This window comes from Petromyzon marinus, chromosome 36 (genome assembly GCF_048934315.1).
Source record: "Petromyzon marinus isolate PM22_M1 ecotype Great Lakes invasive population chromosome 36, UKy_Petmar_22M1.pri1.0, whole genome shotgun sequence".
NCBI classification, from domain to species: Eukaryota; Metazoa; Chordata; class Hyperoartia; order Petromyzontiformes; family Petromyzontidae; genus Petromyzon; species Petromyzon marinus.
In genome coordinates, this window is record NC_133702.1 from 10,826,694 (window position 1) to 10,853,861 (window position 27,168).

The following is a 27,168-nucleotide window of genomic DNA, read 5'->3' on the forward strand; positions in this document are numbered from 1 at the left end:
TATAACCGTGGATTGTTCCGCCCTGTTGTCTGCTGCGTCGTGATTCACAAGGCTCAGATGATTGTACATTCATCAGTCTAAAAATAATTCTCTCTCGAGCCGACTTACGCAATAGCCAGAGGATTCATTATTTAACACCGGCTTATGCTTGTGCAATATTTCCGATTTCTGGCGTGACGGCGCTGCTGTGTGTTGTTGTTGTTTTTCCATTTGCTTCGTGGCTCTGCAAGTACGGCACTTGTTTATTTTATTAGTTTTTTTGCAACTTAAGTGACCCGAGGTGACCCTCGCAAACGAGGCAGGCTGCTGTCCTTGGTCTCTCGACTGCTCGCCTTGTGTTTAAGAATTAAATATTGTTAAGAATATAAACAAATATTATGTTAGTCGATGCGTGCGTATCTGCGCCTCCTCATCGGAGCCTTAATCGGCGTCTGTTTTTATAATCAAAATAAAATAAAAGTTATCTTGATGTGACGTCTTCGTCCCTCCCAATTGTGTTTACATTTTACAAACGGTCGATGTCGTCGTGCGATGACGTCATCCTCGGCGTGAGCTTCCAATGCGGCGATTACGTCACTGTCGCGTGTTTTTACACCGCAGGGCGGTTTAAAGTCGTAACGCGATTGCGTCATTACTTCATTAGACGTCGCTCCGCGGCACGTCATTCAATTGTTCCGTGACGTCACTCTATTACGTCACCAGAGGAGGGTGCCGGTTGCGACGCGCGCTGCGACTTTGTGTGATGGCGTCACAGGTAATCATTGCCACGTGCATCAACAAAAAACAATCATCATTGGTGTGTGGCATAAAATAACGAAATCAATCAGCAGGCGAATTCGCCTCGCCTCCCAATATCTGTCTTTCCATATTAAAGTTAAATCTTTAACAGAGATGTATTTTGGTTAGTTCGCAACAGAAAGATTTCTCCACAATTCTGGCTGTCGCCTGATGATGCTGGTTGTTGTAATTACCAGTGAAACGTCGGACTCGAATTGTAAACGTTGTGGGTTCACTCTCCAACACACCGGTGTGCTGAACTAGTAACTAATTGGCACGTTTTGTTGCCGTGGCAAGCCTTACTGAATGGCTGTGTCGGGTGGTGGCGGGTTTCACGACACATTTACATTTACGCGAACTAACCACAAAAAAACCCTTCTATTCCTATTGTTAACACATCCCCATCAGTCACAAAAAACAATCATTAAGTGTCGAACAGGACACGGCCACCTGAGCCAATTGTTGATGACATTCCGCAGCTATAATTCTCCACAACGGCGCTCGTGATCGTTGCGTGTCAATGTGCGAGCAAGGTGTTGCGTCCAACGAGGACCCGACCAACCCAAATGTGACACCATTCAACTGAAGTTCTTGTGACGTCATTTTACAAGAACAACTGCAACGAAGACCCCACAAACCCAAATGTGACGTCATCCAACTGAAATTCTTGTGACGTCACTTTACAACTTCACCTGCTACGAGGGCCCCACCAAACCAAGTGTGACGCCATTCAACTGAAGTTCTTGTGACGTAATTTTACAACTACAACTGCAACGAGGACCCACCAACCCAAATGTGACGTCATCCAACTGAAATTATTGTGACGTCACTTTACAACTTCACCTGCAACGAGGACCCACCAAACCAAGTGTGACGCCATCCAACTGAATTATTTTGTGACGTAATTTTACAACTGCAACGAGGACCCCACTTAACCAAGTGTGACGCCATCCAACTGAAATTCTTGTCACGTAATTTTACAACTGCAACGAGAACCCCCACCAAACCAAGTGTGACGCCATCCAATTGAAGTTCTTGTGACGTCATTTTACAACTACTCCTACAACGAGAACCCCACCAAACCAAGTGTGACGCCATCCAATTGAAGTGATTGTGACGTCATTCCACAACTACTCCTGCAACGAGGACACCACCAAACCAAATGTGACGCCATCCAACTGAAGTTTTTTGTGACGTAATTTTACAACCCTTGCAACGACGACCCCACATAACCAAGTGTGACGCCATCGAACTGAATTTACGGTGACGTCATTTTGCAACTGCGATGACGCCACAATTCACAGGTGCCGGGGTGGGGGGTGGGGGTGGTGATGGGGCCAGGGTGTGGGAGCCAGGAGCAGAAGACAGCGGCGGTGCGAGCAACAGCTCCCTTCTGAGCACCCCCCGACGCCTCGCGGAGTCCGCAGAGACAGCCAAAGAGAGGCCCGGGCAGGGGGAGGCAGAGGGAGAGAGGAGCTGGGGGGATGAGAGAAGAGAGAGCGAGAGTGCTGATGTGGCGCGCACTGTAGTACAGTGCGCGCGGCCTGACACCCTCGTTACTTTGCGTTACCCCGGGGTGCAGTTTATTCTGAGCCCGCGTTACTCCCGGGCCCCGTTACCTCAGGTCGACGTTCGCACCCCCCCCCCCACCACCGGGACCGTTACGACTGAGTCATGTCGAGCGACGGGAGCGACACCGAGGACGACCCCGTGGAGAGGGAGCAGCAGGTGAGGCCCTGCACTCCCCTCCTCGACAAACTCTCCCGTGACGGACTCCACCGGCTCCCAGTCCAGACCCAGATTACTTATCATGATGGACTCACACGTGTCTGCCTGTCCCCTCTCACCTCACTACTCACCTCCACTCACTCTCCTACCTCTCATCTCTCATCTATACTCACTCTCCCCTCTCATCTCACTCCACTCACTCTCCCCTCTCATCTCACTCCACACACTCTCCCCTCTCATCTCACTCCACTCACTCTCCCCTCTCATCTCACTCCACTCACTCTCATCTCACTCCACTCACTCTCCCCTCTCATCTCACTCCACTCACTCTCCCCTCTCATCTCACTCCACACACTCTCCCCTCTCATCTCACTCCACTCACTCTCCCCTCTCATCTCACTCCACTCACACTACCCCTCTCATCTCACTCCACTCACTCTCCCCTCTCATCTCACTCCACTCACTCTCCCCTCTCATCTCACTCCACACACTCTCCCCTCTCATCTCACTCCACACACTCTCATCTCACTCCACTCACTGTCCCCTCTCATCTCACTCCACTCACTCTCCCCTCTCATCTCACTCCACTCACTCTCCCCTCTCATCTCACTCCAATCACTCTCCCCTCTCATCTCACTCCACTCACTCTCCCCTCTCATCTCACTCCACTCACTCTCCCCTCTCATCTCACTCCACTCACTCTCCCCTCTCATCTCACTCCACACACTCTCCCCTCTCATCTCACTCCACTCACTCTCCCCTCTCATCTCACTCCACTCACTCTCCCCTCTCATCTCACTCCACTCACTCTCCCCTCTCATCTCACTCCACTCACTCTCCCCTCTCATCTCACTCCACTCACTCTCCCCTCTCATCTCACTCCACTCACTCTCCCCTTTCATCTCACTCCACACACTCTCATCTCACTCCACTCACTCTCCCCTCTCATCTCACTCCACTCACTCTCCCCTCTCATCTCACTCCACTCACTCTCCCCTCTCATCTCACTCCACTCACTCTCCCCTCTCATCTCACTCCACTCACTCTCCCCTTTCATCTCACTCCACTCACTCTCATCTCACTCCACTCACTCTCCCTCTCATCTCACTCCACTCACTCTCCCCTCTCATCTCACTCCACACACTCTCCCCTCTCATCTCACTCCACTCACTCTCCCCCTCTCATCTCACTCCACTCACACTACCCCTCTCATCTCACTCCACTCACTCTCCCCTCTCATCTCACTCCACTCACTCTCCCCTCTCATCTCACTCCACACACTCTCCCCTCTCATCTCACTCCACACACTCTCATCTCACTCCACTCACTGTCCCCTCTCATCTCACTCCACTCACTCTCCCCTCTCATCTCACTCCACTCACTCTCCCCTCTCATCTCACTCCACACACTCTCCCCTCTCATCTCACTCCACACACTCTCATCTCACTCCACTCACTGTCCCCTCTCATCTCACTCCACTCACTCTCCCCTCTCATCTCACTCCACTCACTCTCCCCTCTCATCTCACTCCAATCACTCTCCCCTCTCATCTCACTCCACTCACTCTCCCCTCTCATCTCACTCCACTCACTCTCCCCTCTCATCTCACTCCACTCACTCTCCCCTCTCATCTCACTCCACACACTCTCCCCTCTCATCTCACTCCACTCACTCTCCCCTCTCATCTCACTCCACTCACACTACCCCTCTCATCTCACTCCACTCACTCTCCCCTCTCATCTCACTCCACTCACTCTCCCCTCTCATCTCACTCCACACACTCTCCCCTCTCATCTCACTCCACACACTCTCATCTCACTCCACTCACTCTCCCTCTCATCTCACTCCAATCACTCTCCCCTCTCATCTCACTCCACTCACTCTCCCCTCTCATCTCACTCCACTCACTCTCCCCTCTCATCTCACTCCACTCACTCTCCCCTCTCATCTCACTCCACACACTCTCCCCTCTCATCTCACTCCACTCACTCTCCCCTCTCATCTCACTCCACTCACTCTCCCCTCTCATCTCACTCCACTCACTCTCCCCTCTCATCTCACTCCACTCACTCTCCCCTCTCATCTCACTCCACTCACTCTCCCCTCTCATCTCACTCCACTCACTCTCCCCTTTCATCTCACTCCACACACTCTCATCTCACTCCACTCACTCTCCCCTCTCATCTCACTCCACTCACTCTCCCCTCTCATCTCACTCCACTCACTCTGCCCTCTCATCTCACTCCACACACTCTCCCCTCTCATCTCACTCCACTCACTCTCCCCTCTCATCTCACTCCACTCACTCTCCCCTCTCATCTCACTCCACTCACTCTCCCCTCTCATCTCACTCCACACACTCTCCCCTCTCATCTCACTCCACTCACTCTCCCCTCTCATCTCACTCCACTCACTCTCCCCTCTCATCTCACTCCACTCACTCTCCCCTGTCATCTCACTCCACTCACTCTCCCCTCTCATCTCACTCCACTCACTCTCCCCTCTCATCTCACTCCACTCACTCTCCCCTCTCATCTCACTCCACTCACTCTCCCCTCTCATTTCACTCCACTCACTGTCCCCTTTCATCTCACTCCACTCACTCTCCCCTCTCATCTCACTCCACTCACTCTCCCCTCTCATCTCACTCCACTCACTCTCCCCTCATCTCACTCCACTCACTCTCCCCTCTCATCTCACTCCACTCACTCTCCCCTTTCATCTCCACACACTCTCATCTCACTCCACTCACTCTCCCCTCTCATCTCACTCCACTCACTCTCCCCTCTCATCTCACTCCACTCACTCTGCCCTCTCATCTCACTCCACACACTCTCCCCTCTCATCTCACTCCACTCACTCTCCCCTCTCATCTCACTCCACTCACTCTCCCCTCTCATCTCACTCCACTCACTCTCCCCTCTCATCTCACTCCACACACTCTCCCCTCTCATCTCACTCCACTCACTCTCCCCTCTCATCTCACTCCACTCACTCTCCCCTCTCATCTCACTCCACTCACTCTCCCCTGTCATCTCACTCCACTCACTCTCCCCTCTCATCTCACTCCACTCACTCTCCCCTCTCATCTCACTCCACTCACTCTCCCCTCTCATCTCACTCCACTCACTCTCCCCTCTCATTTCACTCCACTCACTGTCCCCTTTCATCTCACTCCACTCACTCTCCCCTCTCATCTCACTCCACACACTCTCCCCTCATCTCACTCCACTCACTCTCCCCTCTCATCTCACTCCACTCACTCTCCCCTCTCATCTCACTCCACTCACTCTCCCCTCTCATTTCACTCCACTCACTCTCCCCTCTCATCTCACTCCACTCACTCTCCCCTCTCATCTCACTCCACTCACTCTCCCCTCTCATCTCACTCCACTCTACCCTCTCATTTCACTCCACACACTCTCCCCTCTCATCTCACTCCACTCACTCTCCCCTCTCATCTCACTCCACTCACTCTCCCCTCTCATCTCACTCCACTCACTCTCCCCTCTCATCTCACCCACACACTCTCCCCTCTCATCTCACTCCACACACTCTCCCCTCTCATCTTACTCCACACACTCTCCCCTCTCATCTCACTCCACTCACTCTCCCCTCTCATTTCACTCCACACACTCTCCCCTCTCATCTCACTCCACGCACTCTCCCCTCTCATCTCACTCCACTCACTCTCCCCTCTCATCTCACTGCACTCACTCTCCCCTCTCATCTCACTACACTCACTCTCCCCTCTCATCTCACTCCACTCACTCTCCCCTCTCATCTCACTCCACGCACTCTCCCCTCTCATCTCACTCCACTCACTCTCCCCTCTCATCTCACTCCACTCACTCTCCCCTCTCATCTCACTCCACTCACTCTCCCCTCTCATCTCACTCCACTCACTCTCCCCTCTCATCTCACTCCACTCACTCTCCCCTCTCATCTCACTCCACTCACTCTCCCCTCTCATCTCAGTCCACACACTCTCCCCTCTCATCTCACTCCACTCACTCTCCCCTCTCATCTCACTCCACACACTCTCCCCTCTCATCTCACTCCACACACTCTCATCTCACTCCACTCACTGTCCCCTCTCATCTCACTCCACTCACTCTCCCCTCTCATCTCACTCCACTCACTCTCCCCTCTCATCTCACTCCAATCACTCTCCCCTCTCATCTCACTCCACTCACTCTCCCCTCTCATCTCACTCCACTCACTCTCCCCTCTCATCTCTCTCCACTCACTCTCCCCTCTCATCTCACTCCACACACCCTCTCCCCTCTCATCTCACTCCACTCACTCTCCCCTCTCATCTCACTCCACTCACTCTCCCCTCTCATCTCACTCCACTCACTCTCCCCCTCTCATCTCACTCCACTCACTCTCCCCTCTCATCTCACTCCACTCACTCTCCCCTCTCATCTCACTCCACTCACTCTCCCCTTTCATCTCACTCCACACACTCTCATCTCACTCCACTCACTCTCCCCTCTCATCTCACTCCACTCACTCTCCCCTCTCATCTCACTCCACTCACTCTGCCCTCTCATCTCACTCCACACACTCTCCCCTCTCATCTCACTCCACTCACTCTCCCCTCTCATCTCACTCCACTCACTCTCCCCTCTCATCTCACTCCACTCACTCTCCCCTCTCATCTCACTCCACACACTCTCCCCTCTCATCTCACTCCACTCACTCTCCCCTCTCATCTCACTCCACTCACTCTCCCCTCTCATCTCACTCCACTCACTCTCCCCTCTCATTTCACTCCACTCACTGTCCCCTTTCATCTCACTCCACTCACTCTCCCTCTCATCTCACTCCACTCACTCTCCCCTCTCATCTCACTCCACTCACTCTCCCCTCATCTCACTCCACTCACTCTCCCCTCTCATCTCACTCCACTCACTCTCCCCTTTCATCTCCACACACTCTCATCTCACTCCACTCACTCTCCCCTCTCATCTCACTCCACTCACTCTCCCCTCTCATCTCACTCCACTCACTCTGCCCTCTCATCTCACTCCACACACTCCTCCCCTCTCATCTCACTCCACTCACTCTCCCCTCTCATCTCACTCCACTCACTCTCCCCTCTCATCTCACTCCACTCACTCTCCCCTCTCATCTCACTCCACACACTCTCCCCTCTCATCTCACTCCACTCACTCTCCCCTCTCATCTCACTCCACTCACTCTCCCCTCTCATCTCACTCCACTCACTCTCCCCTGTCATCTCACTCCACTCACTCTCCCCTCTCATCTCACTCCACTCACTCTCCCCTCTCATCTCACTCCACTCACTCTCCCCTCTCATCTCACTCCACTCACTCTCCCCTCTCATCTCACTCCACTCACTCTCCCCTTTCATCTCACCTCCACTCACTCTCCCCTCTCATCTCACTCCACACACTCTCCCCTCATCTCACTCCACTCACTCTCCCCTCTCATCTCACTCCACTCACTCTCCCCTCTCATCTCACTCCACTCACTCTCCCCTCTCATCTCACTCCACTCACTCTCCCCTCTCATCTCACTCCACTCTACCCTCTCATTTCACTCCACACACTCTCCCCTCTCATCTCACTCCACTCACTCTCCCCTCTCATCTCACTCCACTCACTCTCCCCTCTCATCTCACTCCACTCACCTCCCCTCTCATCTCACCCACACACTCTCCCCTCTCATCTCACTCCACACACTCTCCCCTCTCATCTTACTCCACACACTCTCCCCTCTCATCTCACTCCACTCACTCTCCCCTCTCATTTCACTCCACACACTCTCCCCTCTCATCTCACTCCACGCACTCTCCCCTCTCATCTCACTCCACTCACTCTCCCCTCTCATCTCACTGCACTCACTCTCCCCTCTCATCTCACTACACTCACTCTCCCCTCTCATCTCACTCCACTCACTCTCCCCTCTCATCTCACTCCACTCACTCTCCCCTGTCATCTCACTCCACTCACTCTCCCCTCTCATCTCACTCCACTCACTCCCCTCTCATCTCACTCCACTCACTCTCCCCTCTCATCTCACTCCACTCACTCTCCCCCTCTCATTTCACTCCACTCACTGTCCCCTTTCATCTCACTCCACTCACTCTCCCCTCTCATCTCACTCCACTCACTCTCCCCTCTCATCTCACTCCACTCACTCTCCCCTCATCTCACTCCACTCACTCTCCCCTCTCATCTCACTCCACTCACTCTCCCCTTTCATCTCCACACACTCTCATCTCACTCCACTCACTCTCCCCTCTCATCTCACTCCACTCACTCTCCCCTCTCATCTCACTCCACTCACTCTGCCCTCTCATCTCACTCCACACACTCTCCCCTCTCATCTCACTCCACTCACTCTCCCCTCTCATCTCACTCCACTCACTCTCCCCTCTCATCTCACTCCACTCACTCTCCCCTCTCATCTCACTCCACACACTCTCCCCTCTCATCTCACTCCACCTCTCTCCCCTCTCATCTCACTCCACTCACTCTCCCCTCTCATCTCACTCCACTCACTCTCCCCTGTCATCTCACTCCACTCACTCTCCCCTCTCATCTCACTCCACTCACTCTCCCCTCTCATCTCACTCCACTCACTCTCCCTCTCCATCTCACTCCACTCACTCTCCCCTCTCATCTCACTCCACTCACTCTCCCCTTTCATCTCACTCCACTCACTCTCCCCTCTCATCTCACTCCACACACTCTCCCCTCATCTCACTCCACTCACTCTCCCCTCTCATCTCACTCCACTCACTCTCCCCTCTCATCTCACTCCACTCACTCTCCCCTCTCATTTCACTCCACTCACTCTCCCCTCTCATCTCACTCCACTCACTCTCCCCTCTCATCTCACTCCACTCACTCTCCCCTCTCATCTCACTCCACTCTACCCTCTCATTTCACTCCACACACTCTCCCCTCTCATCTCACTCCACTCACTCTCCCCTCTCATCTCACTCCACTCACTCTCCCCTCTCATCTCACCCACACACTCTCCCCTCTCATCTCACTCCACACACTCTCCCCTCTCATCTTACTCCACACACTCTCCCCTCTCATCTCACTCCACTCACTCTCCCCTCTCATTTCACTCCACACACTCTCCCCTCTCATCTCACTCCACGCACTCTCCCCTCTCATCTCACTCCACTCACTCTCCCCTCTCATCTCACTGCACTCACTCTCCCCTCTCATCTCACTACACTCACTCTCCCCTCTCATCTCACTCCACTCACTCTCCCCTCTCATCTCACTCCACGCACTCTCCCCTCTCATCTCACTCCACTCACTCTCCCCTCTCATCTCACTCCACTCACTCTCCCCTCTCATCTCACTCCACTCACTCTCCCCTCTCATCTCACTCCACTCACTCTCCCCTCTCATCTCACTCCACTCACTCTCCCCTCTCATCTCACTCCACTCACTCTCCCCTCTCATCTCAGTCCACACACTCTCCCCTCTCATCTCACTCCACTCACTCTCCCCTCTCATCTCACTCCACACACTCTCCCCTCTCATCTCACTCCACTCACTCTCCCCTCATCTCACTCCACTCACTCTCCCCTCTCATCTCACTCCACTCACTCTCCCCTCTCATCTCACTCCACTCACTCTCCCCTCTCATCTCACTCCACTCACTCTCCCCTCTCATCTCACTCCACTCACTCCCCCCTCTCATCTCACTCTACTCCCCTCCACGCACTCACCCCCTACTATCTCACTCCACACACCCCTAACCTCCTCTCATCTCCCTCTGCTCCCCTCAACCCTCCGCACCAGCAATCGAAGACGTATTTTGAAGCACAAAGTCACCCTTTGCCCAGTGGGGGTTCACGAATTCTCTGCTGCCGACATCATTTGGAACTCCCTTCCAACAGCCGTCTGTGCGGTTCAGATCCCAGGCTCGCATCCTTCCTCTGTTTATCTGCCAATAACCGACTGCCACTTGCTGGATTTACAGCAAATGTGCCCACTGCCGTTTCTGTTCATCGTCTTGAGAAGGGGTCGCATTAGGACGCATAAATACATCCACATTGTATTATGATATATTATATTCAGGGTGTAGTACACTGGGTGAAATGTGGCACATCAAGTTGGGTGTGTGTGTGTGTGCCGGGGATGTGGGTTCCTACGTTTTAACTATAGAGCTTGAGTTACATGGGAAGGGGTGGTAAATGCAAACCTGTCAACCCATACGGTTTAACCCGTATTCTTGTACAGGGAAATTGAGTTTTCAGATCCATACGGCGTACATCCGTTTCAATACGGGCAAAAAACAATGTTTCGTTTGTGTTTCTCCCTTGTTGATGGATGAACGTTGATATTTATAAGGGCGCGGGGTGACCAATAAGGTCTGAATTGGTCTGTAATAAAGTCGGCACCGATAAGGGGTTGACAGGAATGTAAATGGTTATACAGTACGTGACAATGTACGTGTGCGTATAGTGCCAAGCATATTACGATTGTGTGTGTGGGAAAATGCACACGTGCTATTGGAATGCCCAGGCAAGTCGTGTGTGCACGGAGAGTTAAATACTTTTTTTGTTTTGTTTCAGATAGTCGCATTATATTTGGCATGGGTATGTATACAGCGTAACAATAATAATGTATAGTCCTTTATCAATCAACTGCTGGATAATGAATGGTCTCCCCACGCCTTTTCGGTCGAAGGGGGGTGATAGACCTTACGTGAACGGGCTGGTCGGTTCAGCTTGATGAAGGACGGAGGACTGGTACCGGTTCTGATATCACCCGCAACTAATCATCGTGCCACCCTCCTACAATAGCAATGGAGATTCAAATTTTAGCAAACCTTAATTTACGTGGAAAGTTTTTGTTGCAATTTGCATGAGGAATGTTGTGTTTCTCTCATGAAAAAGTCTTGTACTATGAACCCCAGCTACTCGAGTTTGATTCCTGGCCTCTGTTAACATCAGTGGCGCATGATATCTGAACCTGTCCTGGAAGCCCCCATCCGTTACCAGCGTACACTGACCAGAATGGCGAGGTATGGTCAAACAAGCCCCATAACCAACACAGCGTGTGGAGAGGCCTTTACTCAGCAGTGAATTGACAAATGACTTTTACATTGCACAGCACGTTGTTGGCAGTGATGCACAAGAACAAATGAAAAATAATGCGATGGCTTATTTTTTTGCATTTGTGCAACAAATCACCTTTACAATGGAAATGTCAGCTGAATATGCACTAAAGTAAAGGGTGGATGTATGTATCATCTCAACGTGACTGCATCTCAAGGCCCTGGAGAGGAATTAAATCGTCATATTAATTTCATAGAGAGGTGGTCGGCCACTTGTAGGCAGAGTAAAAAAAAGGAATGCGTTGAGTGGACTTATAGACAACACGGTCTAATGGGGGAAGTGAGTTCCAGATAATGGAGGCAGCAGAGCAGAATGAGCGATCTCCCACTGAGCGAAGGTTCACTGGGGGTTTTGACAGAAAGCCTTGGCTCCTTGTAGAGTACTTGAAGGGGAATATCTCGAGTGAGATGAGAGGGGAGAGGTAGGACGGCACGTGGAGTAGCATGGAGTAAGATGAGGTGAGAGAGGTAGGAGAGTGCATGTAGGGGAGTAGAATAAGATGAGAGGGGCGAGAGGTTGGCACTGAGTGATCAGCATGGATGACTGGGATAAAGAATTCCAGACTGTGGGAGACAGCAGATGAGAAACAGCAACCTCCCACTGAGCAAGGGTTTTAACTATGTGTGTGATGCAAGCAATACATGCCCATGTTTGTTTGTGTGCTCCTGTGCCACCCAGGGTTACATGGAACCGCCCCCTACCCCCTCTGGAAGCAACGATTGGGCTGGATGTTCTCATCGGCATTTGCACGGGAACGCTGACGAGTATGATGCTGACAGTGCTGGTTTGTAACCCCGGATTGTTATCTGCACTTCCTCTGACCTCTTGTGACTGTACGACGGTATGTGTGCAAGTTGGCATAGTGAGAAGCACTAGCGGTGCATCTGCTAGTCATCTCAATAAATTAATCTTTGACACCTCGGTCTGTCCTGTGACTTCCTGCCTTTCACACTGTATGTGGCCTCAAATGCACCTATCCTGGAAAAACCGCTGTGGTGATGTCGCCATCACTTCGTGGAGAATGGCAGCAGTTGTTGCTGTTGTGTGTCTATTTGTGTGTTTGTGAGGCTGTGTGTATAAAATGGGGAGTGGTCGCATACTGGTTAGCCGCTCTGCGCTACGAATCCAGCGATTCGAGTTCGATTCTGCTCACAGCCAACACCATTGCTGATCTGAACCAGTCCTGGGCCTCGACTAGGTCGAATGAGTACCTGGTACGATGTGTAAACATCGCTACTGGGGAGACAAAGGTGGCCTGGAGTGGTATTTGCTACCCGCCCCCTTGTGTGCCGTGCCGGCCTTCATAGGTGTTCGCAACAGCACTTGCCCCAACATTATGTTAAAGGCTATAGAGTGTCCTTGTATTTTGTGTGAATATGGTGAGTGTGAGTGCAGTGGGTAGCACTGCGCTACAGACCCAGTGACCCGAGTTCAATTCCCAACCACAGCTAACATCGGCATTAAACATTTGAACCGGTCATGAGGCTCTGCTAGTTCGACTCGGTCTCAAATGAGTACTTTGCGCGGTGTCCAAAACATCGGCACAGAGGAGACGAATGCAGTCATGTGTGACGATGGCCACACCACAAACATGGGGGGACCTTTGTCTTCGCGCACCCTAGTCATGGCGCTGTGGGAAGGCAAGCAGGCGATGCGGCACACTCGGCCTGTGCTGCCCGACACGGTGACGGAGCTACACACGGCGGACGGTGGGCGCGTGTTCCTGGTCGGCACGGCGCACTTCAGTGACAGCAGCAAGGAGGACGTCGCCACGGTAACGTGAAATCGCCTCCCCTCTCAAGTTTTAGTCCAGTTACCCGGTAGCTCCACGAAATTATAGTTTTCTTTGGACATTAGTCGTGACATTAACCCAGGAAAACCTCACCTATTTTTTTAGCCAGGCGGCGGTGGTGGCGGCGCACACCTGTAATCCAGCACTGTGGTTGCCGAGAGTCGGTGGATCACAAGCTAGAGAGCCTGGGACAGTTTTTAGCGCCCGCTCACCGTGTGACTGTCTGCCCACTCGTCTGTGGTTCCTTGCACTTGAGTCGTTCTCGAGAGTGAGTGAATACCATGCACGTTGTAAGTTTACATTTGTGTTAAATTTTTTATGAGTCTCAAGACTTTTTGTTGATGAGGGTCCTGCTAGGTTTCACAGTAGGAGATTTATGCTGCCGTGTATTTCCCCATTGAGTTGAACATTTAACGTGGCTAAACTTCAGCCCTAACATTTTTTTAAATATTGGTTTTGCTTTCTTGTAATATTGCGAAGGTTATTTCTCTCTGTAGCAGGGTGTGTGGTAATGTACTTTCCCTTTACCCTTTCCCTTAGTTTTGTAGATAAAAATGGTCAATTGAATGGATTTCAGAAGTGGTTATACGATTTCTACTTTCGTGGGCTCTTTGGTAACACGAGTGGCACACTGCTGTGTGAGAGTTCCAAATGGATACTTTGAGTCTTGACATGATGCCAATAATACAATTGAAATAATTGGGAGACAAAAATATAAATCTATTAAAAAAACATCCTGAATATATACAAATTCAGTAGCCATCACCAATGAACTTTGTGCTTTGCAGTATGTTTTCCAGAGGAAATGACAGCAGGGCTGTTGTGCTGTAATTAATTTCGTTGTTTACTCATTACTTTTGTGCAAGGGACAGCATCACTGAAATAAGTGCAGTCAATGGACTTTTAAGTAACCTTCATTTGTACTGGAAGTGCAGCAAAGCAGACCATTGATGCAACAAAATTGTGAAATGCAATTACATCATTTTGGGAAACTGATCTTGCGCTAAACGTCACATCATGAACTTTAATCCTGTATCGTGTTGTGAAAAACGATATCGTGGCCACCCTATTGAGAAGCTGTGAAGTGAAAGTTCAGACCCCAGGGGGCGTTACGATGTCAGCCGAGCATTGTGTGAGTTGAAGATACCAGGATACGTCGGCAAGAAAGGCGAATCTTGCAGCTTTATTATCAGCAGCGCTCGGGCGCCAGTAACACCTGAGCACATTCCATGGAGCCGGGGGGGGCGGGGGGATGGCAAGACTCACAGTGGCATATCTCGGCCACACTGGGTGACCGTTTCCGTCGGCGATTGTGGTGGCACGGCGCAGACGATTCGCGCGGTGCAGCCGGACGTGGTGCTGGTTGAGCTGTGCCAGTACCGCGTGTCCATGCTGAAGCTGGATGAGACGACGCTGCTGCGGGAGGCTCGCGAGCTCAGCCTTGACAAGCTGCAGCAGGCCATCAAGCAGGTGCCCGACTCCTCACCTGCACCTGTAAATGAAGCCTCCGATCGCCCCCCACAGGCTCCTCATCCGATCCCATCACAATTTACACCCCTCCACACACTATCCTACCTTTCCCACCTCTTGTCTTTCTCTTCAACCCTCCACACAGTCTCCTATGTGAATGTTTGTGGAATGTCTGTGGGTAACGTCAGTGCGGAACTCAACATTAGAGGGAAATAATTTATGAACCTGTCCTGTGCCTCCCCAAGGGCAACTAGGCCTTAAATTAGTACCTGATGCGCTGTGTAAACATTACCACTCCGGATACACAGATGGGCTGCGTGTATTTTTGGCCACACCAGCCCCGCTTATATGCCATGGCAGTCTTATGTGCTTGGTAACACACTTGCCCCAATACTTAGTATGTCTATATGGAGAATATTTACCTTTGTGTGTGTGTATGTGTGTGTTTGTGGGCATGCAGAACGGCCTTATGTCAGGGCTGATGCAGATGTTGCTGCTGAAGGTGTCGGCTCACATCACGGAGCAGCTGGGCATGGCACCCGGAGGGGAGTTCCGCACAGCTTACCAGGAGGTAGCTGCCCTACCGCTGCTGTGTGTACGCAGTGTGCATCACTACATGTGACATTGAACTGGTGGAGCACCGTCTCAAGTTTGTAAGCGTTTGTGCAGTGTGTGTGTATATATGCATGCATGCGTATGCTAGTGTGTGGAGCGTTATTGTAGTGGTTGGCATACTGCGTTATAAACCCGGCCACCAGAGTTGAATTCCTGCTTACAACCAACACCAGTGAGGATTATCTGAACTTGTTCTTAAATGAGTACCTGGTGCCATCTGTAAGAAAATGTCAGCATTGTGGATACAAAGGTGGCCCGTCATGGTGTTGGTCACCCACCTCTTAGTGTACAGTGCCAGTCTTTATGTGCTCGCTAGCAGCACTTGCCCCAACACTCTGTTAAAGGCTTTACTGGGGATCTTTGTCTTTGCTCCACCCTCTCCTCCACCGTGCCAGCCTTAATAGGTGCTCGCTAATGGAAATTTGCTCCAACAGTCTGGTAATGGTTGTTTGCTAACACGCCTGTGTGTGTACCTGCCAGGTATCTCAGTTAGCCAATATTAGTTGGGTCTCTCCCGAGACCTTCCAGCGAGCCTTCACACTTCACTGGGCCTCAAAGTGCACTTAACATAAAGGCTAGTAGTGTGCACACGCATGTGTGCTCTTGTGCATGGATACGCACACAACGGCAGTGTAGTGGTTAGTGCACTGCGCTACGACCCTGGCAACCCAAGTTCAATTTCCGCACACGACCAATAACAGCGGCAATTTTGTTTTGCCTATTTTGGGCCTCCCGTAGGTCGACTCAGCAGCCTGAAATGAGTACCTGGTGCAGTGTGTAAACATCAGCATTGAGGAGACAAAGGCGGCTGGGCGTGCCGTTGGCCACCTTCACAGATGCTCACTAACGGCGCTTGCCCCGACATTTTGTTATAGGCTACACGGTTTAATCTTTTGTCTTTTTCCGTTGTGTGCACCAGGCCGGGCACGTGCCCCTGTGCCGATTCCAGCTGGGAGACCGCCCCATCCCCATCACCTTCAAGAGAGCCATTGCAGCGCTGTCGCTCTGGCAGAAGCTCAAGCTCACATGGGGGCTAGTCTTCATGTCCGACCCCATCAGGTAGGGCCCTGTGTGTGCAGGTGCGTCTAGTTGGCAGATGTATGGGACTTTTAGTCGGCATGTTGTTGTGTAGCAGAGAAGTCTGTGGTTACCGGGTGCTTAAGTAAGGACGGTTGACAAGGTTTTTTATGATGTGTTATTGTTATGATCTTGTATATTTACCCAGGAAAGCCTCACTGAGTCTCAGGACTTTTTCAAGAGGATCTTGCCATGTCTTTTTTCAGTCGGGGGACAATGTTGCTTTGCATAATCAAACTGAGTAAAATGTCCACGCCACATCCTCGAGCGCCATACCCTACCTTAGTAGGTGCGCGCTAACGGCACTTGCTCCAGCAGCTGGAATGCAGTTGTGTGTGTGTGTGTGGTTCGCAGCTTTTAGGATTGCTGTGATATAATCGTTTGAGACACGATACAAAATAAAATATCACGATACAATAATTATCACAATATTTATTTTCCATAACTTTGTAGTTATTGCACAATTTCATTGAATCGTATTTGTACTTTGCTGTTGCTTGCATGAAGAATCCCTTACGTTCTGCAACTGCAGTTCACGCAGCTTAAGTCTGCCTGCCATGTGTATTTTATTCATTGCAATAACGTTTATAATCCACAAGCTTTTAAAACAATGACGTCATTACCATGCCAAAAATTTTTCCGAAAAGCATTAGTTTCATGGATTATAGCTATTTACTTTGACATTTTTTTCTGATTTTGACATTAAAAAAACAATTTGTAAAGAAATTAAATATTTGAAGAAAATTCAAGGATCATTGCGATTATTAGCAGATCAGACGATACAATTTTTGTTTACCCTAGTGCTTAGTAAGTGGCACACCATGTCGTGTGCATGCAGTTAATAAGTGGTACACCTGCTTAGTAAATGTGTATATGTGTGGTTAGTAAGGAGGGTGCGGGGTTAGTAAGTGATGGCTGTGGGTTTGACATTTTGTGTGGGTCGTGTGCATGCGGTTATTAATAGTGCGTGTGGTTAGTGTACGTATGGCTAGTAAGGGGGTTGTGTGGTTGGTAAGTTTTCGCGTGTGGTCAGTAAGGAGGACGTGGAGCGGTGCAAGCAGAAGGATCTGCTTGAGCAGACGATGGCGGAGATGATCGGGGAGTTCCCAGACCTTCACCGCACCATCGTGTCGGAGCGCGACATTTACCTGGCATACACTTTACGGCAGGCGGCGCGGCCACTGCGGCCCCCGCACTCGCGGCACGCCGGTACCCGCCACCCCCTCACTCCCCCCGCTCCACCCCGCGCACATGCGGAAAGACATCCACAGTCGCATCGCCGCTCACTGAACTCATTCACAGCCACATTACCAACTTGTGTGTGTTGAAGGAGCGGTAGTGTAGCGCTTAGCGCGCTGCGCTACGAACCCAGCGACCTGAGTTTGATTCCTGCTCACGGCCAACACCGGTGACGACTATCTGAACTGGTCCTGGGCCTCCCCTAGGTCGACTCGACCTCAAATGAGTCCCTGGTGCAGTGTGTAAATATCACCACTGGGGAGACATAGATGCTCACTAACAGCACTTGCCCCAACAGTCTGTTAAAGGCTATACGGGGGCTCTTTGTCTTTGTTTGTGACAGCACCAGTACCGGCGGTGGTGGTGGGCGTGGTGGGGATTGGCCACGTCCCCGGCATTGAGAAAAACTGGGACCTCCCCCTGGACATCCAAGCTGTCGTCAGGTGATCACGTGGAGATGCACGGTTGCATAGGAGGCCTGCACTGCTCCTCTGATGCGAGAAGTTTTGGCAGCCACTGAGCACTTATTCTCCTGTCCACTGTCCCCCCCTACCCCCCCCCGAGATTCAAAAGATTGTTATGATTTGAGGTTACAATTCACGTAAAGAATAGATTGTGTTTATTTGGAATATTTAGCTGCCTTGATTGTATTCTCAGTCTTTGTGTCATTTGTACAGTTTTTACTCCAAACATTAGCATAATTGTCACAGCATGCAATTTACATACACACATCATTCGGTTGCATAACTCACAAATTGACTCTCAAGCGTGTGATGCTGTGTATGTACTGTGAGCATAAGAATCAAATTTAAGAAGTGAATCGATCCATTGGTCCCAATAACTCAGGCGCATAGTGAAGAAGGAGAGTGTGAACGCCGTGCTCCGCACACGCGCGTATTTGTGGGGAATGGCAATTTCGTGGTTAGCGCTCTGCACTATGAATCCAACCACCTGAGTTTGAGTCCCGTTCACGACCAATAACAGTGGCAAATATTTTAACCGATCCTCGGCCTCCCTTAGGTCGAATCACCCTTAAAAGAGTGCCTATTGCGGCGTGTAAACATGAGCACTAGGGCGCTTGGGTGCGGTGCTGGCTACCCCACCCCCTCGTGTGCAGTATCGGCCTTCATAAGTGTCAGCTAACAGCACTTGCTCCTACAGTATGTTAAGGCTATATATGGGGGATCGTTGTCTTTGTCTCAGGATACCTCCGCCAACGCGCACTGCCCGCGCGGTGAGGCTGATCCTGAAGGCCACTGTGCTGGGTCTGGCTGGATACGGCTGCTTCCGCCTGGGCCGCTGGGGCGGCCGCTGGGGCGTGCGGATCCTTCGCTGGTGACCGGGCCACACACCTTTCCCACGGTCTCTTCTTCCTCGCCAACACCAACGTCCCCCAACATCGGGATGCCGCCTTACAGAGGGCGAGAGACGGGAGACGCAGCAGCTCTCTGGTGGTTGGGTGACTGACATCCTGGCAGGCGCCGGTCTCGCGTCAGCCTTGCTGCTGCTGAACACTTGGCACTTGCATGAGACTGCGTGCGCTTAGGCAGAGGGGTTAGCGCTTCCTGGCGCTGATTGAGGGGACAGATGCACCTGAAAAACCATGTGCAATTTGTATCTGCAGTTTTTTTTTCGCCGTAAGCCCTCGCGACAGCACGAGCGAGTGTCTGTGGGGAGCGAGCGTTACGTTGTCAAAAGCTGTTGTCACGATTGTTTAGCTGCACACCGCACCGTGTGAAGGCTCTGCTGCTCTCTACACGATTACGAGTTGGTAATAAAAATTACTTTTACAGACGTGGCCTTGTGGTGTGCGTGATGCTCGCGCCCTTCCCTCCGTTGCCTCTCGGCTACACCCCTTAAACCGCATCCAGGGCCTGCACTGGCCTCCACTTGGTGCCGCTTTTCAGGCCACTGAGGCCATGTGCCATGGTGTTCAGCGTGACCGCATGCCCTGTCCGTATTTGTTTTTAGTCATACAGTTTGTCTGCTTTTTAAACACCAATGTTAAGGTATGCTAGCCACGAGATGGTTTTAGGAGAGAGTTCACTTAGTTTTGCTCCGTTGAAGGAGCACACACTAACAGTGGATTTATTATATGGTCCATAGGTTGGGCTGCATGGCCATAATCTCCCTAATCATGTTCTAATTGTGATTTCAATGACATGAGACAAGGAAAAGCTTACATTTGGAACCCTGGGAGATAGCAATGCAGAAAATAGTCCCAGAAGACGATGTGATGTTAATACTTCTGTGTAGTCACTTCACCGGGCTTTTATCCCTACTCGGGGTGCAGAATTTTCCTTTTCATATGCTCAGCAAACGTGTTACATTGTCAGATAAAGCCATGTTTTGTAATTGGAGCTGGAGTAAGCCAAATAATGGTTAAAAAAACCGAATTTGTTTCTTTTAGTAGTGTCACATTTTGTACTGGTCCCTATGTGTTGTCTTGTCCACTGACTGTCCACTTAGTCTCTTTTGTCTGCACTGCTTTTTGTTGTAAATTTGCGCTGTATTCGTACAATGGCACAGCTGTTCTCCAATCACTTTTGTACTGGTTTGTATTATCTAATGAGTACTGTATTGTCGTCCTTAATTTGTCCGTGCTGTGTTTTTTTTCTGCCCCGGTTTGTCCATCTCATTCTGCCTCTCATTGCACTGCTATCCCCCTGGGCCACGTCGGCGTGAATATGAACACAGAAATACGACATCGTCGTATAATTTTCATTGCGATTTCCACAATGATAATCGATTTGTTGGCAAATGAATCAATGCGCGTTTCGTTTGGGTCAGGGATCAAGTTTAATCGATGCATCGTTGCAGCGCTAGGTAATTCACATATGTCACAATCACGACTTCTGAGCACGTACACGCTTGAGACTCCTAGGTCGTGTGGGAGAAAGTAGTTGCCTAGAATCTGACGTAATTGTAAACTATGTTTAACCACAATAAAGCCTCGAGATTCAAGTCTCATTTCCAAGCAGAGTCCTGCCACAGATTGCAGGCGTCTCATTATTTCCACGTGAAACCAACAAGGCCAGCGAAAACGTCCCGAGGCGTTGCGGTTTGATTGATGTCTGGATATGCGTTGGTCACACGGGGCCATTGTGTGGTGTGTAAATAAAAAGAATATAATGAAATGTCGAGCCGTTTATCAATCCACTGCATAACTCAATGGTGGCAGGAAGCCCAGGACTTTGATTCAGTCCACCTTGCGTCGCTACAAATCGGTTGCAACTGCAATTGGGCGGCGCCAGCTCGCTCGATTGCCCTGCAACAGGCCGGGCGGATTGTTCTGGCGGTTGCCTGCGGCTGAATTGGGCTTTGTGTGTGTTTGCGTGTGTCCCCAACAAATACAAATCCCTTGCGTATCGTCCCTTATAGTGGCGTCTCGAGCGTGGAATTAAATACCGGGACATCTATCGAAAAAACAGCACCATATGGGGCCGTCCATAAATGACGTCACGCGATTTTGGACGATTTTTTTACCCCCTTTTTCGTCACACAAGTCAGACCCCCCCTCAAATATGACGTCACAAAGCTCTGCCCCCCCCCCCCCCCCAAATAAAACACGCTTCAAATCGCTTTTAACTATTGTCATTGTACAATGAGGGAAACAAGTATTTGATCCCCTGCTGATTTTGTACGTTTGCCCACTGACAAAGAAATGATCGGTCTATAATTTTAATGGTAGGTTTATTTGAACAGTGAGAGACAGAATAGCAAAAAAATCCAGAAAAACGCATGTCAAAAATGTTATAAATTGATTTGCATTTTAATGAGGGAAATAAGTATTTGACCCCTCTGCAAAACATGACTTAGTACTTGGTGGCAAAACCTTGTTGGCAATCACAGAGGTCAGACGTTTCTTGTAGTTGGCCACCAGGTTTGCACACATCTCAGGAGGGATTTTGTCCCACTCCTCTTTGCAGATCTCCAAGTCATTAAGGTTTCGAGGCTGACGTTTGGCAACTCGAACCTTCAGCTCCCTCCACAGATTTTTCATGGGATTAAGGTCTGGAGACTGGCTACGCCACTCCAGGACCTTAATGTGCTTCTTCTTGAGCCACTCCTTTGTCATTGTACAGTGAGGGAAAAAAGTATTAGATCCCCTGCTGATTTTGTACGTTTGCCCACTGACAAAGAAATTATCGGTCTATAATTTTAATGGTAGGTTTATTTGAACAGTGAGAGACAGAATAACAATACAAATCTAGAAAAACGCATGTCAAAAATGTTATAAATTGATTTGCATTTTAATGAGGGAAATAAGTATTTGACCCCCTCTCAATCAGAAAGATTTCTGGCTCCCAGGTGTCTTTTATACAGGTAACGAGCTGAGATTAGGAGCACACTCTTAAAGGGAGTGCTCCTAATCTCAGCTTGTTACCTGTATAAAAGACACCTGTCCAAAGAAGCAATCAGAATCCAAACTCTCCACCATGGCCAAGACCAAAGAGCTCTCCAAGGATGTCAGGGACAAGATTGTAGACCTACACAAGGCTGGAATCGGCTACAAGACCATTGCCAAGCAGCTTGGTGAGAAGGTGACAACAGTTGGTGCGATTATTCGCAAATGGAAGAAACACAAAAGAACTGTCAATCTCCCTCGGCCTGGGGCTCCATGCAATGATCATGAGAACGGTGAGGAATCAGCCCAGAACTACACGGGGAGATCTTGTCAATGATCTCAAGGCAGCTGGGACCATAGTCACCAAGAAAACAAATGGTAACACACTACGCCGTGAAGGACTGAAACCCTGCAGCGCCCGCAAGACCCCCCGCTCAAGAAAGCACATACATGCCCGTCTGAAGTTTGCCAATGAACATCTGAATGATTCAGAGGACAACTGGGTGAAAGTGTTGTGGTCAGATGAGACCAAAATGGAGCTCTTTGGCATCAACTCAACTCGCCGTGTTTGGAGGAGGAATGCTGCCTATGACCCCAAGAACACCATCCCCACCGTCAAACATGGAGGTGGAAACATTATGCTTTGGGGGTGTTTTTCTGTTAAGGGGACAGGCAAGACAACTTCACCGCATCAAAGGGACGATGGACGGGGCCATGTACCGTCAAATCTTGGGTGAGAACCTCCTTCCCTCAGCCAGGGCATTGAAAATGGGTCGTGGATGGGTATTCCAGCATGACAATAACCCAAAACACACGGCCAAGGCAACAAAGGAGTGGCTCAAGAAGAAGCACATTAAGTTCCTGGAGTGGCCTAGGCAGTCTCCAGACCTTAATCCCATGAAAAATCTGTGGAGGGAGCTGAAGGTTCGAGTTGCCAAACGTCAGCCTCGAAACCTTAATGACATGGAGAAGATCTGCAAAGAGGAGTGGGACAAAATCCCTCCTGAGATGTGTGAAAACCTGGTGGCCAACTACAAGAAACGTCTGACCTCTGTGATTGCCAACAAGGGTTTTGCCACCATTTACTAAGTCATGCTTTGCAGAGGGGTCAAATACTTATTTCCCTCATTAAAATGCAAATCAATTTATAACATTTTTGACACGCGTTTTTCTGGATTTTGTTGTTGTTATTCTCTCTCACTGTTCAAATAAACCTACCATTAATATTATAGACTGATAATTTCTTTGTCAGTGGGCAAACATACAAAATCAGCAGGGGATCAAATACTTTTTTTTTCCCTCACTGTAGTGTGTATTTAATGTGGCGCTGCACTCTCTAGGAGAAAACATTTATTAAAAAGTATACTTAATTAAGTAGAACGTGTCTATATTTAAAGTTGCGCATTTTGATGTGACGTCACATTTCTCAACCCCCCCCCCCCTCGTCACGCATCGTCACAAATGTCTGACTCCCCCCCCAAATGCGTGACGTCATTTATGGACGGCCTCATAGCTCATTGGGTTCCTCCAGTCTTCTGATCAATAAAAACAATTCTGAAACGGGCTGATTGATCTCGGCGACCTTGCCACACACCGTCATTAAATACGGTCCTGGTCTGTCTCAGATTCAGCGAGATCAATGCCCCTTGGGATGTGTTAACGCGGGCTCTGCCCACCGCACTGATATTTATACATTACTAGCTTGTACTACCCGGCTTCGCCCGAGACTTGGATCCACCACGCGCGGCCACCTTTGTCTCCCCAGTGGCGATGTTCACACACCACAACAGTTACTCGTTTGAGGCTGAGTCGACCTAGGAGAGGCCCAGGACCGGTTAAAACAATCGTCACCGGTGGTGGCCGTGAGCGGGAATCGAACTCGGGTTCGTAGCACAGCGCGCTAACCACTATACTACAATGCGTTACGCTTCCACACACAGACAGATACACACAGACACATACACACAGACACATACACACAGACACATACACACAGACACATACACACAGACACACATACACAGCGCGCTAACCGCTACACTACAATGCGTTACGCTTCCACACACAGACAGATACACACAGACACATACACACAGACACATACACACAGACACATACACACACACACAGACACATACACACAGACATACACACAGTGCGCTAACCACTACACTACAATGCGTTACGCTTCCACACAGAGAGATACACACAGACACACACACACAGACACACAGATACACACACACAGCGCGCTAACCACTACACTACAATGCGTTACGCTTCCACACACAGACAGATACACACAGACACATACACACAGACATACACAGACACACAGATACACACACAGTGCGCTAACCACTACACTACAATGCGTTACGCTTCCAAACAGAGAGATACACACAGACACACACACAGATACACACACACACAGCGCGCTAACCACTACACTGCAATGCGTTACGCTTCCACACACAGACAGATACACACAGACACATACACACAGACACATACACACAGACACACACACAGACACACAGATACACACACAGACAGCACGCTAACCACTACACTACAATGCGTTACGCTTCCACACAGACAGATACACACAGACACACACAGATACACACACACAGCGCGCTAACCGCTACACTACAATGCGTTACGCTTCCACACACAGACAGATACACACAGACACACACACACAGACACACATATACACATACACAGCGCGCTAACCACTACACTACAATGCGTTACGCTTCCACATGCGAGGATCACGTGACAGATTTGACGTCACAGCTCACTTGCCGTGCAAAAAATAAATGCATTATTGAGCTCTCCCCCCCCCCCCTAAAAAAAAGTGTATTTGTATAATTTTTGCATGGTGTACAGTCTGGAAAGTACCCACATGGCAAATTTCAAATGTGTTGCATGTCGGGAAGTACGCTCAACATTTTGAACAGACACACACATTCTCAACTTTGCCTTTTATATGTATGGAGATTTCAGACCGGGCGTTGGCAGGATCGCTGACGGCTGTGTGTACATGCCCAGTAAACATCCAGCCTTGGCATGTGGTTGGAACAGTTGGCCCAGCGTTCTATGTTTACTGGGTATGTACATGCAGTGGGGGGCCTGAAGCACAACATTTACAAAACGTTGTGGATTCACTCTTCAACACACCGCTGGGCTAAAGTTGTGAACTATTTGTCTTTTGTCAACGTGACACTTTTTTGCTGATTGACCGTGTCGGGTGGTGGAGGGTTACGACACATTTATAAATAACGCGATCTAACCCAAAAACCTTTTTTATTATGAATAATATTGGTCGCGAAAGCCTACGAGTTAAATATCAAGCTGCTCCCAGACGTTCTGTCGAACCAGGAACTCCGTTGCCCAACGCTGCCTGTGCCCCCACAGTACCAGGAGACGCAGCAGCAGCTGGGAGAGAGAAGACGAGGCACGGGGGGTAGGCACGCGGGGGCAGGCACGGGGGGGGCATGGGGGGCAGGCACAGGGGGGGCATGGGGGGCAGGCACAGGGGGGGGCATGGGGGGCAGGTACGGGGGGGGCATGGGGGGCAGGTACGGGGGGGGCATGGGGGGCAGGTACGGGGGGGGGGCATGGGGGGCAGGTACGGCGGTCCTCCACGAGGGGGCGCTCTTACAGGAAGCAGGAGTCGGGCAAGGGGAGCTCCCAGCTCTCAACCCTGCCCAGGTCCTCTACCAACACGAGACTCCTGTTCTCCCCCCCACCCCTCCCTAAACACTCTCTCTCTCTGATCCCTTCTACGCTCCTGTACTACCTCATGCCCACCTGTGCCCTCCCCTCTGCTCCCCCCATTGTTCTTGACCCGCTCCCTCTGCCCCCCCCCCCACTGACACTCGATGACCACCCCCCCAGAATCTATAGAGTTACTCCCCCCACTGACTCCCCGTGTCAATTCTCAATTGCACCTCTCTGCTCCACCTGTTCTGCCTGATCCCCCCCTGCACCCACCTCCCCCCCACTGCCCATCTCAGGGGCCGTCCATATATGACGTCACGCAATTTTGGACGATTTTTTACCCCCCCACCCTCGTCACACGGCGTCACAAAAAGTCAGACCCCCCCTCAAATATGACGTCACAAAGCTCTGCCCCCCCCTCAAAACCATATTTCCATTTTGAAAATAAAACATGCTTCAAATAGCTTTTAACTATTGTCATTGTGGTGCGTATTTAATGTGGCGCTGCACTCTGACGTTGTAGGAGTGTTGTTATTACAATTAGTATTGTTGTTATAACAATTCTATATTTATTAAAAGTTGCGCATTTTGATGTGACGTCACATTTATCAAACTCCACCCCCCCCTACTCATTGTTTTTTTCGGTAAAGTCACGTATGTAGAAATACCGAAAAAACCAATGAGTAATTTTATGCAGTCACGAAAGCTTTAATACTTTATCATCCACCCCCCCCTGTCACACATCGTCACAAATGCCTGACCCCCCCCCCCTCTAGGTGCGTGACGTCATTTATGGACGGCCCCTTATTGGTCCCCATACTGCCCCCTCCCCACGCCCCGCCCAGCTCTGTTCCTCCTCCCTCCCTTGCCCCCCCCCCCCTCCACAGCTCCCTCCTCCTACTCAGAGCAGAAGCGCGACATCGACTCGACGGTTTTAAACAGAAGAGAGACCCCACATCAGCAAACCAGCAGCGCCATCAAGCAGGAGGAGGAGGAGGAAGCAGCGGCAGCAGCAGCAGCCGCAGTGAGAGCGCCACAGCGGCCTGGGGTGGCGTCGCGCGAAACTTCAAAGAGAAGAGTTGGGAGCAGCGATTTTATAAGAGCGAGGAGGAGAGAGAGCGAGCCAGGAGGGAGCCAGGAGGGAGCGAGGAGGAGGAGGAGAAAGCGAGGAGAGATTGCAAGGTGGGTGCGGGACACCCACGTGCCGGGACCTTCAAACCGAGACATCGCAGGGACACGGAGGGGAGGACATGGGAAGGAAAGTTGGACAGT

General features: G+C 50.5%; 2 protein-coding genes across 2 annotated transcripts in view; both read left to right on the plus strand.

Annotated features, from left to right (window-relative positions):
* The first annotated feature begins 2,067 nt into the window (after positions 1-2,067).
* On the plus strand, positions 2,068-19,613 carry TRABD (TraB domain containing). Its single transcript, XM_032966416.2, has 9 exons — positions 2,068-2,505; positions 12,305-12,410; positions 13,249-13,400; positions 14,748-14,888; positions 15,349-15,459; positions 16,423-16,562; positions 17,614-17,789; positions 18,163-18,262; positions 19,023-19,613. Exons 1-9 carry the CDS (start codon positions 2,452-2,454, stop codon positions 19,156-19,158), a joined length of 1,116 nt encoding a protein of 371 aa, XP_032822307.2. The 5' UTR covers positions 2,068-2,451; the 3' UTR covers positions 19,159-19,613.
* Positions 19,614-26,771: 7,158 nt separating this feature from the next.
* The window catches only part of GRAMD4 (GRAM domain containing 4), a 31,796-nt gene continuing 31,399 nt past the window's right edge, over positions 26,772-27,168 (plus strand). The window contains exon 1 of the mRNA XM_076072118.1: positions 26,772-27,078. The gene's annotated coding sequence lies outside the window, so the exon portion shown is untranslated. The remainder of the gene's footprint in view (positions 27,079-27,168) is intronic.